At 38.1% G+C, this 19,076-nt stretch overlaps 1 protein-coding gene across 1 annotated transcript in view; it reads right to left on the reverse strand.

The window, feature by feature from the left end:
• SGCZ (sarcoglycan zeta) overlaps positions 1–19,076 on the reverse strand; it is a 664,156-nt gene that overhangs the window by 21,286 nt on the left and 623,794 nt on the right. The window contains exon 5 of the mRNA XM_045821509.1: positions 11,673–11,795. Within this exon, the coding sequence (XP_045677465.1) occupies positions 11,673–11,795 (123 nt within the window). The remainder of the gene's footprint in view (positions 1–11,672; positions 11,796–19,076) is intronic.

The following is a 19,076-nucleotide window of genomic DNA, read 5'->3' on the forward strand; positions in this document are numbered from 1 at the left end:
CATGTGGAAATGAGATTGCCCCCACATATCTATAGAAAAATTATCTGGGGCAAGAAATGGAGTAACCATATTGGCAAAAGTACATTATTAACTGCCCATTAAAGTTAGTTCCTTTTACTCCATTCAAGTGAGTTCTTGTGAATCCTGAAAGAAAAGTCTCCTCTTGTGTTATTTTAATAATTTGAAAGGTGTTCCTGCTTCCAGCTAATTCCACAAAATACAAACTACACATCACTAGATTAACCTTGCCAAACCTACTGATATCTCTTTTCCGGACAAAGAGCTGTAATTGTTCTTGGATCCTGCTTTTGCCCAACATCCAAGGCTCCTGGAATGGGACCCCATCCATCTCCTCAGCCTCCTCTTCCTCTGCTCATCCATGAAATCTCTACCAGTTTCCCTGCCTGTTAAGGTAAATGTAATCTGTTCATTCTCTGAACATATTTAGGGTTTATGACATGTGTCACTCATTTGGAACCTATATCTATTCTGAAACTTTACATTTAAAATTATGTGTTACTCCCCTTCTAGGCTAAAAAAAGAAAAAAGTCACAGACAGCCCTTGTATCCTACTGTATTCCTGTGCACAACATGATGTCTTAAATAGCTGAGATAACTGATAAATACTGATAAGGATCACTATATTAAGGACCTTCTCTTTAAAAGCTTTTTTCTCTTGTTTCTGCTCCTTGTTTGATTAATGATACATTCAAGTCCTAAACAGTTGAGTCAGAAACTGAGATGCATTCTTGTTCAAATTCCTTATTACATAGTTTACTTCTTCCCACAACTTCAGTATCACTTTTTCCTCTCTAATTATTTCTCTACACCACTGCCAAACAATGTTCCAAATACAAAGCTGTATAATTCTCACTTAAAGTACTTCCAGTATCCAATTGCCTATAGAAGCCAAGACTAAAGTCCTTGGTAAGACTTAACCTCTTAGCAGTTCTCTGCATCGTGTGCTTAAGTGACAATAAGCCTCTTACAGATTGAAATGTTTAAGGATTGTCTTGAGTATTACTTCTTCCTGGCATACTTCTCACGTCTCCTCCCCTTTGATAGGAACTCTATTCATTCTTGAGGATCTGATTCCAGAGTATTCTCTCTGTGAAGCATATTGTGCATCCTTACTGCAGTTTCTTCCTCTGTTCAGCTTTCCCAGCTCGGCAAAAATGACCGTTACAGCATTTATCACAATATAATAGGATAAAGCTTCAAACTCATGCCTAGTAAATATGAGTTCCTCAGACTCAAGGATTTTGTCTTAACCAGTTTTATAGACTTAGTACCACTCTTGGATTCTGATAGTTGAGGATCAATAAATACAAACAGAAAGAATGGGAATGAAAGAATAAAAGTAGAATAAATTTATAATTATTCTGTTTTATAATTTGTATGTAAAACATGCTGCTTCTGTTTCCTAGCATATTTCTTTGTCTAATACTTTAACACAAATCAACTTAATATCCTGGGGTGATGATATGAATTTATTGAAACTTTTATTATAAACCTAGCCAATGTGAGTTTTTCTAGTAAAATAGGGAAACAGTGTTGTTAAATTGTTTTTTTTTTTCTGATGAAAAAACCACCATGTTGTTCATTTGTGACTGGAAAACAAGATGCCAAATTTTTAATAAAATATTTCTAAATGTGTTTTTACTTTTCATTCAACATTTTTCATAATTATAAACATATCTCAAGGAATTTACTCTCAGATGCCAAATCATGTTCTCTCCTCCACTTCTAAAGGTTTCAGAATTCAAAGAAAGATAATGAAAAAGATACTTGGTGATCATATGGAATATGCAAAAGAATAAATCTATTTTCTTCAAGATGAAGTATATTTCAAAAATACATCATTTGTAACTAATAAAGAACATTAGACTTAAATTTATCAGTATTAGAAATGATGCAGAGTCCCTTCTTGCTTATATTTTTAACTTTCAAGGTGCTTGTATCTTACTAACATTTATGTCTCAATTTTTTAGGGGCAAAAGTAGGTTCACAGTTGTAATACAAGACAATCACTAATAAATAATAATACAAGAATAAACTGTGTTTTGTGTATTCACACCCGCAAACCTACTTCTGTCCCAGCACTGTATAATGAGTAAATACACTGGCAGTTGAAAGGCTATTCCTATCAACTAGTTTTAAAGACCAAAACAACCAGGATAATTACCAAACAATAATTCACTTGATTTCTCAGTTATAAACTTTAAAGAGGCCATGCAATGAAACACTAGTTATTCATCAAGTCGGTATGGGTTTTGTATGTGTATGTGGGGAAAGTAGCGATGTTAAAAGATGTAGGATAAATAAAAAACTGACGGTATAAATGAGTGCTGTACTTAATACAGAAGGATGAGCAACATTTATATTATAATTACATTATCCTGAAACATCTTCCTTCCCAGTTTTCTATGCATGTTGTGAGATTAATACCTCATGTCCAGAGCCATGATCAGAATCAATATATTTTATTTTCTGAATAAAATGGACACATTTCCTCAGCTCACATCCGAGTTCAGCCACAGGTGTGGTGCACAGCCGCTCCTGGGCACGCGTAGTCGGTAAACCCCACTGTTTAAGAGTGCGCTGAGCCCTGCTTCCTGCTTCTCAGAGCCCCGGGAGGCAGGCTCAGCACACACAGCATCCAAGAATCACCCCAAAATACCTTGCTAGGGAGCTAACACCCCAAGACTACCTTCAACCGAGGGGGCAAAGAGCTGATGAATAAATGATGAAAGGGCACCAGTTTCATGCCTTTCAGCTGGACAGTTATGAAAAGCATTTTGGAAAATCTTTTTTGGGTTGGCCACATTTTGAAAAGAAAAATGCTTTGCCCTAATTTCAAGTCATTTGTATAGTCTTCTCTCATATATAATGTCACCGAGTCTTAGTGAACCTTGTGAGGAGATCAGAAGCTACCAGATGAAGAGACCGATATAACACTGCTCCTTCTACCACCTCCTAGAGATCATGACAATCACGGCTAACATTTATTAAACATTTAAACTCTTCAGCGGCGTATTAAGCACTGAACAACAATGACAAATAATATGATCCTCACAGTAAAACTCTGACAGCAATTTAAAAAATATCCCCATTTTACAGTGGATGAAATGAAAGCAAAGAGGGAATATATAAGTTGTTCAAAGGTATTCAGCATTTAGATGATCCATAGTTAGAAAAAGTTAAGCTAATTATGCTCTGAGCACAAATTTGATCATTCCTAGTTCCATTTTTTCTTCTTCTACCATATCTGTATTCAAGAAATTATGAAACTTGTGTTCAGTGTTCCAATTGTTCAGTGTCTCTGTTTAGTGGGTAAAAATGTTTGACGAAATCGATTGTCACTTAGTGCAATAGCAGAATAGTTCTGTGCCTGTCTTGCCCCAACCCCCAAAACCACATCCTAATCTCTGAAATCTATAAATATGTTACCTTCAGGCAAAGAAGAATTTAGATGACAAATGGAAGGGTGCTACATATTACTTTAAAATAGGGAAATTATCTCAGATTATCCAGGAGGGTCCAAAATACTCACAAGGGTCATTAAAAATGAAAGAGGGAGGCAAAGAGGGAGAACAGGAGACACGACAGCACGAGAGAGCCTTGGCCCCCTACGGCGGGCTCTGAAGATGAGGTTGAGGAAGCAGAAGCCAAGGAGTGTCATGGCCTCTGGAAGGTGAAAAGGGCAAGAAAATGGGTTCTCGTAGGAAAGAACGCAACCCTGCAAACACCTTGAGTTCAGCCCAGTGAGAACCTTTCCAAACTTCCGACTTCTGGAACTCTCCATGATGAATGTATGTTGTCTTAAACCACTAAGACACTAATTTGTGGTAATTACCATAACAACAGAAATTAGTTCAACTAGTCAGTAACCAGAAAATGTAGGCAAGTCATTCAAATTTGTGGTGTCCTTTTCCTTTCTCCTCTGTATCTCTGACCTTCCCTGCCTGTCTTTATAGTGAAATGAAAGATGGCCCCATTATCATTTATGTGAGCACAGACTCCACCCGCTTATGCAAAGCATGCTCACAAAAACTCCACAGGTAAAATTAGAAATAAAATGTATTTTGACATACTCTAGTAAGATCATTTTGAAGACAAAGGTCAGCCTGATGAATGCATTTTAAACTAAAATTTGTTCTTCCTTAAATTTCAATTGGCCTTTAAAATTGCAGACCAAGATTATATTACTGTTTTCCAAAGTGATTATAACATCAATCATTTATCTCAATCTTTCCCTTGATGTCACTTGGAACATCCTAAGTTTTCAATTTACCTAGCTACATGAAGACAGAGAGGTTACTCCGGGAGCTCTCTGTACTGCAGTTGAGAAAGCCAGATAAATAGCATTTAAATGCACTCATTCCTCTTCACCTCTAACTTTTTCTGACCTACCAAATAAATCTGCTTGAAATAATGTCTAGCTACCAAATAAATCAGATTCCAGGGGCTCTACTTTGTGTTATAGAAAATCTTATTTAGGATTTGAATGTATTATATACACATGCATGTATCAACACAGATAAAGTAGAAATGAGACTGGACTGTAGTGAGGAGATACAGATTAATTTCCAGGAAGGAAGGAAGGAAGGAAGGAAGGAAGGGGAAAAGTTTTCTGTTTATTTGCCATCAGCCTCTTGGGTCACCCTTCTGCATCTGTAATTGTAGTTCTTTGACCCAGAAATGGAGATGCAAATGCTCGACTGATTTCTGACCTCAACACAATACAACACAATCATTTGTTTTTAACTTAGTTTCACAGAGACTTTTATCTACCCAGCTCTGAAATATTGTCTCCATCTCCAAATTCACCCCAGTCATTAATCTTCTGGACTTGATGTTTCTTTGTGCTTTCCTTGGTATTTCGCTGTCAAAATTCCTCTATTGATTTTGACTTGATTCCTTTCATTCAGCTCTAGACATTTGTGAGTTGCCTGAAAGTAATTTTCCACTTTCATTCTCTAGAACTCAATTCTCGACATCAAGCATTCAGAATTATAAAGGGAAGGAAAACTCAGTGAGTTGGCTGATCTAACTGGAGTGTGTACGTCAAAAGGAATAAAAAAGTGCAAGAGGAAACTGTTTAAGAATCCTGATACTGGAAGTGAGGTTTCGGTTTGATGAAGGTGACAATAGGGAGTAAAGAGATTGTTTTTATTTTTTGAATGACATGATAGCAATGATTTTCAGAAAAGAAGTATGTCGAGATTAACTGCACAGGAATCTTCTGCAAAAGGTAAAATAAGGTAAGGGAGATCGCTGTGGATTGAAGAAAAGTGCAAATTTAAGGGACATTTTGAAGACTATTGTTGTCTAATTGATAATATATTAAAACTGTTTTTTCTTTCTTTCCCTTTGAAGTCACTTATTCAGTTTCTATATTATTAAATCACTTCCTGTGGCAGGAAATGGCTCATTTTCTTGTTTAATCCATTCTTCCTTTATTAATAGAGGCCCTCACCCTAAGTTTTAACCACCATTTAGAACTAGCATTTCTCTGCTATCCTTGCAGGCACACACAAGCACATGACTAAGCTTTGGTCAGTGTATCAGTGATGAGTGCTATTTCCAGGTTGCCGTGTTCTACGAAAAGTCCTTTCTTCCGCTTCCTCCTTTCCTCATTTCTTCAGGGCTGCAGTGCAGAGATGAAGGCCTGTGACCACCTCAGACCGATGGCGAGGGGCAGCAACCTGAGCTGAAGGGTTTCGGGTTTGGAAGGTTTAAGGAACCCGTGTCACTGGGTGCCTCATTGTATCTGCCTGTGTCTGAACTTTAATATTAGAGAAAAGTAAAAGTTATATTGTTTGTGCTCCTGTATTTTGAGAAAATAACTAGTATTACCCATTTTCTATTCTTTTTGACATTTTCTCAAGAGCTCTTAAATATCTAGTAAAGGGTACAATTTTCTATTGGTAATATTGAATATATAATTTCCAGCTTTCCAACAAAAGACAGCTTTTGTTGTGCAATTCTTTTATTTCCCTTTATAACTATTTATCTTAAAAATATCAAACAAATAAGGAGAATATTAATGGGATTTAAAGTTATGATATGGTAGTATTTATTACTTGTCAAATTGGTGCCAGGATTGTTCCTAAGTGATTTTCACATATATATTTTACCTTCACCAAAATCCCCTGTGGTATTTCCTCTAATGCCCCTTTGAAGAAGACAAAATAGATTTAGAGAGATTCAATAATTTCTAAAGTATGGCAGGCAGCAAAATGACCCCCCCACCCCCCACCACCAACCTCCTTCACCCTGGAGACTGGGAATGTGCTACATGACAGAAGGGATTTCACATTTGTAATTAGGGTTACTAATCAGTTGACCTTAAAATAGGGAGATTATCCTGGATTATCCACATATCCGGATAAAGTAATAAGGCAATGTAACCATAAGCTACTAAAAGCAGATAACCTCTCCCCAGCTGTTGGCAATAGGAGAGGATATTAGAGAGATTTGAATAACGATAGGGACTCAACCCAATGTTCCTGGAGGCAGGACATTGGAAAGCAGGAATACAGGTCGCCCCCAGGAACAAATGCCAGCTCCTGGCCGATAGCCAGCCAGCAAGCAAAGAAACTGCATGTACTTTCAGTACACCGTATTCTGTAAGTGATGCATTTTTGGAACTTCATCATGATATATAAGAAATCAGACAATTCACTTACACAATGGCAGGATAAATGATATCTTCGAGATATATTAGGGATTTAAGGCCCATAGCTGTAGGGAAAATTTTAAACATCAGTGGAAAATTTTAAAACCACTGCACAGAAATGTTATGTCAACATGCCACATTCTTTTTTAAAGGGGCTGTCCTCTTTTAAGGCATTTTTCACATGTTTATTACAAAATTATATTTTCAAGTCTTGTTTTAATAAAAGTGGGAAACACTTAAATCATAGCTTTAAGAAATAAGTCAGGGAGAGGCGAGTCAGTAAGGTCTAGTTCGTAATTTATACACTTCCAAACCTGCGATCAGTTTTTACCTGGAGATTTGCGGGGAAGATAGAGAGGTCCAAAATCTTTATCCTCAGTAAGTTTAAAAAGTGACTGGAAAACTAGTGGAGGGAGCTGAGTGATTTACTCTAGTGTATGAACTTGAAATGTCACCCTAGAGTAAATTAATGATCGCACAGTCCCTTCCTTGGCACCGGATCTAGTCACATTTCTCCAGGTGGCACTTGGGCCCAGGAGCTACATCCCGCTGGCTGAGTGTTGCTGAGTGCATTCTTGGCATTCAGACAGGTGCGAGGAACAATGGCCCCACACAATAGGAAGCTTGATTTCAAAGCTGACCAGTTCACAGTGTGCCAATTTAACAGACAAGAACAAGGGTGTGGAAGCCTAATAAAAAAACAAGCCAGAAAATATTGATTTAAACCCTGAAACATGGTGTTTAATTTAAAAGACAGCTCTTCAGAAAATCCTTTCTTCTGTTGTCAAGCGAGCATTAGAACTTGTCTCTCTTTCCAGTCACTCAGTGAGAACGGTGACACGGGAGCAATGCGCTTGGTTTCCGAGCAAACACGGGGGCACGGGGTGGATGCATGTTGGGATTCATTATTCTTTCTGATTGCCAGTTCTAATTTCTAATGCCTCAGAAAACAGATATATCCTTTCTCCTCCTACACTTAGCTCCTTTCCCCTTTCTATCAAAGGAAGAAAAGGAGAGGTTTAAGTCCAACTAATAGCTTTTAATTTGAAGTTAAGCTATTCTACGGGGAGGGGTAAAGTTGTCACTTTGTCAAGTCAAGTGACTTACATATGCACTTTGTTTTCTAAGTGAATATATTACTTGGGGCACAAATGAAAGTGTAAATTTCGGTTGACTAATGTGCCTGAAAGCACTAAATTTAAAAGTCTCTGAGCGTACAGGTTTCTATCTTTATTTGTTTACTCGGTCTCAAAAGATATCTTTAAGTCATATCATTGGCCAGTATTAGGGGATACAAAATGCAAATAAAGTTTGCAAGTATGCATATGTGCACTAACCTGTAAAACTCCCATATCTCCAATAATACAGAGAAGGGGCATGGTAAGGTCAAATAAGTGTATTCAAATTAAGATTTAAGTAAGCAAATGAGCAAGCCACGTAATATCGAGAGTAAAAAATTACAGACTTCAAGCACATGATTGCTCGTCACAGTGATGGGAGCCGGAGGGGTGGTGGTGTTCTGGTGACCACCTGCCATCCTGCTTCCATCCTCCGGAACACCAGGGGGATTCACACGCATCGGGTGAAGTCCTGCTACTTTTTAGGAAGGGTAAATGTCAAGTATCCTGAGCCTTGATACTAAGTCAATAAATAATTTCAGTCAGAAGTGATTTTCTCCCAGGTGTGTAGACGCACGTCACATACATGCACCCACTCTGTCACCCTGAAAGAGGAGAACAAAAGGCCATTGTTCGCAAAGGCCACAGCTAGAAAGAATCTGTTTTAATTCCTATGCATATTCCTTAAATAGAAAAAATGTGTGTCACGAATTTGAAATTCTAGAATAAATCTCACACAGATCTCTTGTCACAGGCAACTTTGAAGTCTTGTCAGCACCGCTAGCTGATTATTAATACATGAAGCGCCCTGGAATCAATGCTTTCTGCAGTGCGAGTGTCAAACGCCCCAAGCGCCGCTTTAAAGTATACGCGGGTTACTGATCAATCCCCGCTCTCCTAAGTCGCATGCTACGTTATGCCCAATTTTCTCCTCTAAGCATGGAAAATTCTAAATTATATTTGCCTTTGATATTTTTGTTTTTCTTTATTTTAGAAGTCTCATGGGAAGGAAGAGAGTAACTATAAAGTTAATATGCAACATTCTGGTAAAGGAGGAAGGGCCTAGCAGGGCCTTGAGGGAGCGTGTGTACGGGAGCGTGTTTGCGTCGGCGAGGAAAGGGAACGTGATGCGATCCTGGGGGGGGGGTCCCTAGCAGTGACAATGTTCCCTGACTTGGCATGCATTTGTTAACAACGCGATACTACTTGTATAGGGACACAGGTTGAAGCCAGGGTTATTTGTCACGGTCACTCTCATTCTTCTGTTCTAAGTGCTATGCTTCAACCCCTTACAAAAATATGCTGGAATTCAGCAATGATGGCCTCAAAATTATATTATTTTATTATTTTGGATCTTCTGGAATCACAATCATTTCCAACTATTCTGAGATAGTTGGAAAATATAGATCGGTCAAGAGTACATGAAGAATTATCTCCAAGTTATATGTATTTTTTTGAATAGAGACAGGAAAAAAGAGAGCCAGAGTGAGACACAATGTATTTATCCACTTCTACACACATGTATACGTATATACCATGCATGTGTCACACACACATTCACATATACAAAGAGGGGGAGAGAGAGGGGAAACATTAACAAGTTAGCAGAGATGACTGCCTTAAGGCAATTAATTGAAAAGCAGAAAAACAGATTTTTTTAGGGGCACAGTCTCCTCTGACTTAACAGCCCAAATTAGCAGCCAGGATACCAAGAAAAAGTTGAGTGCCCACTCAACTCAAATTATAAACAAAAAACAAAACCAAAACTACTTAATGTGTCTAACTTGGTGAAGACAGCACTTCACTGCAATTGCTGTAAGTCAAGGTAATATAAAGACCAGGGAAAGCTAAAATTCCATGCTGACAGCTGAATGCTGTCAAGAGCTCTGAAACTTTCCTTCGCTTGTGGATACAAGTGCCCCATGAAAATATCGGAATGTTGATCAAATAATTTGGGGGTAATTGCATAATATACTAGACTGGGGTGTTAAACTCATTTTCACTGGGGGCCACATCAGCCTCAAAGGGCTGAATGTAATTTCAACTCCTTAACAGTTAAGGAGGAGTTACATTTATACAGTCCTAAAAGTATTTTGGCCATTTGAAGGTTACCGTGAGGGTGCTGCGGCCCCCAGTGAAAATGAGTTTGACATCCCTGTCCTAAATGCTATCTCGTGATTATGTTGGTAGCAAAAACTGATAACCATTAGATACTACCAAGGTTCAAAGACAGTTAAATATTGAAATCATATCTGCCCAATCCTCCTGAGTGCGTCCCCACCACATTCTCCACTTTTCCACCAACCAGCAACTCAAAAGTTAGCACAGAGGGCCCTGAAGTCAATGTCCTTTCTGATCTGTCTGTGTTCTATGACAACCATAATCCTCATGCTTTTTTTGTTCTCCCAATCTCAGGATTTAGGAAGGTCAATCTGGTAAATTTTTGCTTCCCAGGATGCCTTCTTTCCTGACCTTTCCAAGGAGTTTTAAGAACAAAAAAAGAGAAATGAAGCGCGTCAGCAGCCATGGCGACTACCCCCAAACACCAACATGATGCCACAGGTTCTGGCTGTGCAGCAGGACATAAGGTAGGAGCATGGGGTGGTCAGTGGGGATGGTGGTGGTGGGTTGTGGCCAAGCCCAGGGATGACTGATGAGGGTGCCCATCCAACAACCCTTGTTCAATGCCATTGCTATTTAATAATGCATCTCTTCTGAAATCCACTTGGGCATTCATGTCTGGAACATTGGCAATATTAATTTTATCTTTATTAAGAAGAATAAGGAGCTAACTTTCACGATGTCTTCATTATGTGTGGAAAACATTCTAGACAGACACATGAATGCATAGGTATCCAGGTGTGCACACAGGTGTGCACATGAACACTGATGTAATTGAACACTAAATTTATCATTATCATCAAGATAAAGGAAACAAACTTGGAGACAAAGAAATTGATTTAAAAATCTTTTTTGAAGTAGAGGTGGGATTCATGGAGAGCAGAGGCCAGTTACCCTGCTAACTCTTCTGCGTGACCCAGAGAACTCACTTAGACCTAAACAGGCATGACAGATGTCCCAAGAGCCATTTCCAAACCCAGCTCTGGGAAGCACTAAGTCAAGCATATTTCATCTTTTCTCTTTTTTGAAATAGTGTAGGCCTTTTTGGCTGTTTTAAAAATACTTCAATAAAACATGTGTTGCTGTTGTGAATCAAATAATTCAATAGAAATTATGCTTGCAATTGTCTTTATAAAATTCTTCCCCACTCCCAAACATGACTTTAACTTTCTGTTTTGTTTTTGTTCTTGCTTTTTAATTTCAGTTGTTGATTGACTTATGACCCTAATATTAGAATAACAACTTTAATAACTTCTAAATAATAAGCGATTAGCACTTTTTCTTGATTTATATATTTTGAAGATAAGTATCAGCCCCAAAGAACAAGAATTTAGTATACTTATAACCTTTCCCCCTACTTCATTTTAGAGTTGATGTTTACATTTTAGTTTTCTTTTGCCTATCTTTTAAATAGTATCTCTAAATTTTATTTGTCGGTCACCTTTAGATAGCTTTACTTAGTGTCTGGCCTACACTTTATTGCCCACCGTTCATACCCACTGTCCTGCCCCGCCCGTCCCGAGACTCACACCTGTACTTATACATAAAGGCTACTGTTCACGTTCACCTCAGCATCCACAGTCAGGGCCTTCTTGTTGAAGACGGTTGGATACCCAACTGTTGTGACATCGTGATAGAATGCGAGACTCCATTTTAGACATGGGGATCACACATCTTATAAAGTGGCTTTTTTCCCCAGTTGTAATTTGTTCAAGGGGTAAACAGTGTTCCAAGACCTCGAGCTACAGTACCTGTGACTTTCAGCTTCTCAGCCCCGATGGTAATCTCATCTTCATCTGCAGAAAACAGCACCCTGCCGTCTTCACTCGCCCTCACTTCGAACCTTTTACACTGAGCTTCCACAGCATCAGCACCTAGGGTCAGAGGGAAGGTTTAAAAGTGAAACTGGCATGCAGGAAACCATTAATATGTACTTTTTAGAAAGATAAGAGAAATATACTTATGTTATTTAGCTTATCTCTGCAGTACATTTACCCCTAAAATAATATTTTTAATTGTTATACTTCTCAGTAGATTAATTTGGCAACATAGTGCTGTGCTAGGATGGTTGGGCATCTTGATGTCTGACACTAAAAATGTGGGTTTAGCCAGTTCAAAACTCTGTGTACACACGAAGAGACACAATGTCTCCTTTGTTCTTGGTTGCAGCCTGAAGATGGGGTGTTCAACTTGGCACCTGTTGCATCCCAATAAACACTTGTGGACTGAACGACTCTCAGGTTTTCTCTCTATGAGCAGATAATAATGCCCATCCTACCACATCATGAGGTACTTATAAAGCGTTATTCAGGTGTGAACCTTTAGTTGCTCTGCATTTAGAGTAATTAAATATAGTCTAACATTGACATTTGTTCACCCTTTACTATCACTGAACATGAATCCATTTCACAATCTTGCAAATATACACATATATGTATATGTATATACACATGTATACATATATGCGTATATTTGTACAAATATATACATATATATTTGTATTTTAGTGCTCCCCAATGTGTCTTGTAATCAATAATTTTCTTGATGTATTAAAATATAATATTAATATAATTACAGCATAGAATTAAAATCTATTTCTAATTTATTGGATAGTTTTGTATATTAACATACTCATCAATTACAAAGCCTGCTCCATATTAGGAAAACATAATAATTTGGGAATTTGGAGGGCTTCAGTAAAAAGATCAAACAGGTTAGGGGGTGAGGAGTTGTTATTTCCATAACATTTATTTCTTTTCACGGGTGGATCTGTATCTTCCTTCCACGTCCCCATTTCTATCATCCTTTCTTGCTATCCGCCTACATCAGAAACACGCGTGCGGTACAATCCAGCCCAGTCAGAGACCGAGGCACATCACACTTTGTGCACAGTCCTTTTCATTTATTTTTGCATATGTTACAAACTTAAAGTTTGTGTCTGCTCAAAATTCAAATGTTAAATTTTAACCTCCATTGCGATGATGTTAGGGGGTTGGGCCGTTAGAAGGTAATTAGGTCACCAGGGTGGAGCTCTTGCAAATGGGCCTAGTGCTCTTATAGACAAACATAAGCTCCTTCCCTCTCTCTCTCTCTCTGCAATCCACCAACTGAGGACGCCGCAATGAGAAGCTGGCTGTCTGTGAGCCAGTAGGGGCCAATTACCAGACACTGGACCTGTTGGCACCTTGATATTGGACTTCCAGCCTCCAGAACTGTGAGAAACATATTTCTGTTGCTTAAGTCACCCAGTCTATGGTATTTTGTGGTAGCAACCTGAACTAAGAAATGTACTGTCACTGTTTGTTAAATATATAACTGTCTAGAATTGAAAACACGAGATCTCTGTATTCCAAAATATCCTCCAAATTTAAAATTGTGCCTAGTTTCTAGTGAGCACTTAGGGGAAACATGTCAGGCCATTACATTCTAGACTTAAGCTCTCTTTCCCTTTCCTTAGTCCTCACTCCCACCTCGGCCCTCCTGCCAGTCCCAGCCCACTGGTTTTGGGCTCCAGTAACACACAGCCTGCCACCATCAGAACTCCTGAGGAGCACTTAGCAAGGTGAAGAAGTTAGTTCCAAACCCTGGTAACATGTGGGATAATTCTCTGAAAAGAAGGTGTATGTTTTTCTTCTATTCTGAACTCCATACATGTTCTCAGGTCAACACAGAACGTTGGAAAAGCGGCTGAGACAATGTTAAGTAAGATAAAAACTCGTTAATCTCCTGGGCTGTCATGTTTAAAACAGCATGAATTACATTTTAAAATCAGTTTTTTTAAAGCAAAGAACTTCCCTCTTGGAGTTTGATGACAATATTGGAAAAACCATGAAAGACCCATTGTCCTTGGTAACAGTTACTACACACGGTCTTGCAAAAGTTATCTCAGCAGTCTGTATTCAGTTGAGTGTTTTCTTCTAATTATGGTCTCATTCTGTTATATTGTTTTTTTAAATCTTTTAACACAGTAATACAGCTGGATGATGTTCAAAAAACTGCTTGGGGCTGATGTGTTGATAAATGTGAATTCTGAGTTTTGAGGCCTCGGAGAACTCAGGCATAAATTAAATCTGAATTGCCCGGAAGATATTGTAGTTGTTGTACACATAAAACCTTAACATATATATTATGTTGCTTCCTTCAAATACACTTTGTTATTGGGTGGATTGATCTGCACAGTATACCACTGACTTTAATGATATGGAGTAAACTAGATTGCTATACACTACATGCATATACACTACATGCATACACAAACAATATATACGCACACTAGCAAAGCCTTTCTTGGACCAATACTTACGTCATCAAATAGCAGATAATTTATTAACATAAAAATGCTACATCGTGTGTCCTAAACTATTATTGTTTATATATGGAAAGGTGAGTTTAAATCTTAATTTATTGAATTTAAATAAGTGAAGCAAATAAGAAAATGCACTTAGAGTAGAAGAGATGCTTCTAGGTCAGAAATAAATGCATGCAGAATTACTTAATTAAAGTATATGGAAAGTTATTACTGCAGCCTACACTTTATTCAACATATTAGTTTAATTACAGAAGGAAAAATTGCAAGCAATTAGCAGTGCATTGATAGTAAATAAACACTTTAAATTAAAAAATAATTTTGAACATATTGTGCTTCTGTACATCGCTTTCTTTTTTCTGCAAATGGAAAAGAGTAAATATATGTAATTGAGCATATATTTCATTGCTGTCAATATTCCTGTTTCAAGTTAGGATATTAGGCTATATGAAACTAAATTAATTATATCCTAATATGGTGGGTGTTGCTATTCTGCATTGTATTTTCCTGGTATCACATGTTCTCTAGGCTGGGCCTGCTCAGGGTCTCCTGGTACAGAGGGGAGGTAATGTTCAGTTTAATTGTATCACAGCCTGGGAGGCCTCCACATTGCCAGACAGCCATATACCTGGTGACTCTGGGTGAGTTCTATCCATCATTAGTCATCCTAAACACCAACTTGTGAACTAAAATACCAAAACTGAATGTTTCCTTGGGTATATCTCTGAGGAAATGAATGCCAACAACTTCAACATCAAACAAGCAGTTAGGGTTAGAACAAGCGAGAGCTGGCAGGAAAAAGAGAAAATACGTGACCAAAATAATAGGTTCCGTGAAAGGACTGAAGAGTTTAATACATACCCCAATATTTTCTCTAGTTCATTGCTGATTTAATGTTTTATATATCCTTCAAAAGGGAGCATACCACAATAACAACTAAATAATTTCTTGTTCTCCTCAGAGACTGTCCCATTGCCTTTTTAACCGTCCACACTTCTATAGGTCATACTCAGTAGCCAGAGGCATGTTTTGACGACAAGGAGAGCGACTCTAATAATTTATCTACTGCCTGCATTTTCCATATACATTAAACTAGTCAAACACATGAACTGGAAAATTTTCTTCAATAAAATCTCCAAAGGAGCTAAAAACCATATATCACCACGAGCCTTTTGGTATGATTTAGTACTGATGTAAAGGAAACAAGGCAAAGATCAAAACGAGTCTGTCTGATTATCCCTAGTGTGTTTTCCTTAAGCATATCATGATGTATTTTTGTGTGTGTATAACTCCAATTTTATAGCTTTCAGTACTTTCCAGGTCTTGAAAAAGACTATTATTAAATGATTAGAAATCTCCATGAGAAAAACGAAAACAAAATTCAATACACTCAACTAAATTCCATGTTTTGAAATTTCGGGTTTAGGATTATCCTGGCCCAACAGACAAAACAAAGTCTGAAACAAAAGAAGAAGCTGCTTTTATGAAATATAAGTGCTGCGCTTCCTTTCGCTCTGTGTGTGTCATGGACAAGTCACATGCGGCGTGCACTCTGATTGTACTTGGGGAGAAGAGAAGCAGAGGGAGGGAGGGAGGGGTAGGCAGGGCCAGGCTGGAGGGCCCGTCTGGAATTTGCAATTCTCATAGGGTCCTGCCAGAGATCAATTTCCCCCCACTCCCCCCAAAGTGCATGGGCATTCACACACATTCACACACATACACACACACACAAACTGTCTTCTGCTTTCAAAGTGCAGGAGAAGCCACTCTTCCTCCAGCAGTAAAGGGAGCTACAGGAACCCTGAGGTTGCATTCTCCATCCTATCCCAACCTGAGGCTTCCATCCCATGTCTACGCCAATGCAAAATAATTCTGCAATAAAAGTGTGTTTGTTAACTGAAATGAATTTCATTTCTTTTTATCATTTGTCCTTTTGTGCCTTATCTTTCATTCCCTCGCCCATTTATACTACCCCTACACTTGCCTACGATTCCTACCAGAGAGCATGAGTGTTCCTGCAGCTCCTCATCTTTGCAAACACTCAGTGTTTTCAGACTTTGTAATGTTTTCCAATCTGAGTGTGTAAGCGCTATGCCACTATAGTTTTGATTTACAATTCCTTGATTACTGTTGGAATAAACATCTTTTTTATGCCACTGCTCTTCAATCTTCCTGACAACAGACTCCTCACAGTCAGCCCCTGGGGGCTGGTGGGGCTGGCTCTCTCTCTAGAAGTGGTCCATTTCTTATCTTAGAGTAGTGTTATTTTCTCTGACCAAAGCAATTATTTCATGCAAAAACACATGACCAACACTCTGCTGATTTTTGCTTTATGTTTTGAAAGTGGCACCATCTTCCCTTCAGATCACAGACGCTGACCGTTATATAAACTTGAGGCTTTTAAGTCTAGCTCCCACATGGAAAAAGTCTGCCTGAGAACTCAGCCAATCAGCAAGAAAGGAACAGAAAGAGAAGGGCAGAGAGACACTCCTGAAAAACTGCTTAACCAACTGGATGCGGTCAGAGACAAGCTAATCTTATCCCTGGACTTACCAATTACATGAATCGATAAATTACTTACTACACCAATGTTGAATAGTGCATAAATTGGATTTGGCTTTCTTTTAGTTGCAGTTTTTACTCTTCCTTTTCCTCTTTGTGTTTTTATGCATTCATTCATTCTAATATACGTTGTGCACATTTCCTCTAAATAATATGTAATATAACTTGTTTAGTGTGGTAGTTTAACTTGCTGATATATTCAACTAATGATGCAATCTCATGGGTACCAATTAATTTTAAGTTCCCTGCCAGATACCACAATTATATTCTTCTCTATTTTTAAAAGCATATTTCTCTGACAGTTAATTTATCATTTGAAGATTAGGCTGAAATTCATCTTCACAGTCCATGCATTTACTTTTTCAATGTCAGAGAACTCACATAGAAGCCATTCTAGAGAACTGCACTCTTGGCCACATTACCTCTCTACGGAGGAACTCAATATTTTTACTTGCACTACCTTTTGCTCTTCAATAATAATATTTAAGGTGCTCTTATTAATATTTAGAATTTACACAGAAATTGTTTCATAGTGCCTCTTAATAACAGTCAGCCTTATTGCCTTTTCTACGAACTTCAGCAAGATGGTGTTTAAATGGAATGGTATCAATAATTACATTCTAAATATAAATGGGCAAACACTAAGTACCACAATCAAGTTTGTGCAATATTGCCCACAGGCAGCAATCACGGTGTAGATTCCAGTCATAAGGGGGAGTGGTAGTCCTCGACTAGACCCAGAGGACCCAAGCCACCCAATGGAGACCTTCTTGAGAGACACAACTCCAGTGCGATGGCACATTTGTTAATATTTAGACATACGTACTCTGTTTTGTTGATGGGAACATTGACTTTCAGAAGAATTTTAACTTTCAGGCATGTAAATCAATAAATTTTTCTTCCACAATTTTTGACATACAGTACACCCAGGGAGACCTTCTCCACACAAGATCAGATAACTCTTCTAATATAAATACTTTTCATTATTCACTTCAAATTTCAAATAAAATTGTTACATTACTCCATGGTCAATTTATTGTTTTGCTGTTTAAAGATGTAGAGGTTTAACTCTTGCTACGAAACTGTTAAATAATTAAATCAATGTCATTTATTTAGTCATTCCACCTCTCTTGTCCCCACTGATTTGAAAGGATGTATTCATCTTACATTGAATTACTGTAGACACAAGATAACTTTCTTAGTCTTCTATCCTGTTCTTTTTATTGCTTTTGATTTTTAAAAAATTCCAAATTGTGTTAGTTCACATGTCTGTAATACTTGATGCTACACATATTAAAATTCTCTTGGCTTTTCATTAAATTATATTACTTTGGAAATATTTTACCCATTAATACTTTCATTTGAACTGTTTCATATTTGTAGATTAATTTGGGGAAAACCTGATTATTTTAATAAGATGTATATTCTAGAGTTCAAACTTTAATGTACATTTTCAATAAATAACAATGTAAAACAATACGATTAATAGGCATTACTCACTATTCATTTTTATGTTCCTATAAAACGTTCACATCTAGAATAGATGATTGCTACCAGAATTAATCAGCTGTTGGAATGTCAGAAAACTAAGAGAGAACAAATATAAAATCTTAATGTCCTGTCAGTGACTGGTTAAAGGGCCAGATGCTGTGGGTAATTTAATTGTGCTTATCACCCAGCGGCAGTCCTGTGAATGTCATGACACGTGAAAGCACCTGCCCACGCCGATAAATCAAGTGATAACATGTAATAACCTTAAAGTGCTAGAAGTAAATGTTACCTTGAGTGATCACCATCCCATACAAATTACAGTATGTCTGAATAAATCTTTACTGGTGGTTTTCCCATTAAGGCAGTGATACTACTATTACGAATAATAATAGCAGCTAGCACATCTGTAATGCCTGATATGCGCTAAGACCATCTCTTACATCAACTCACTTAATGACCAGAATAATCCAACAAAGAAAGTAGTGTCATTATGCCCATGTCACCGTTGGGAAACTCAGATACAGAGAGGTTAACTTGCTTGAATCACACAGGCTGGTAAATGCTTGCATGAGAATAAACCCATGGAACCCGCCTGAGTCCAGAGCCCCGGCCCTTCACTCAGAGCCTTTTCTGCTTCTCGGACACTGTGAACTGATGCTGAGCTCCCAGCAGCAGGTGGGTCCCTGAGATCCTCCCAGCAGGACAAAACGAGGCCTCAGTCTCAGGGTATTAAGGGTCAGTTCCTCCCCCTCCACAGTCCTGTCTTTGTACCTTCTTCGTTCCTCTAGCTATGTCC

The sequence above is a fragment of the Phyllostomus hastatus genome, unplaced genomic scaffold (genome assembly GCF_019186645.2).
Source record: "Phyllostomus hastatus isolate PE091 unplaced genomic scaffold, TTU_PhHast_1.1 phas_scaffold_46, whole genome shotgun sequence".
In the NCBI taxonomy this organism is placed as follows: domain Eukaryota; kingdom Metazoa; phylum Chordata; class Mammalia; order Chiroptera; family Phyllostomidae; genus Phyllostomus; species Phyllostomus hastatus.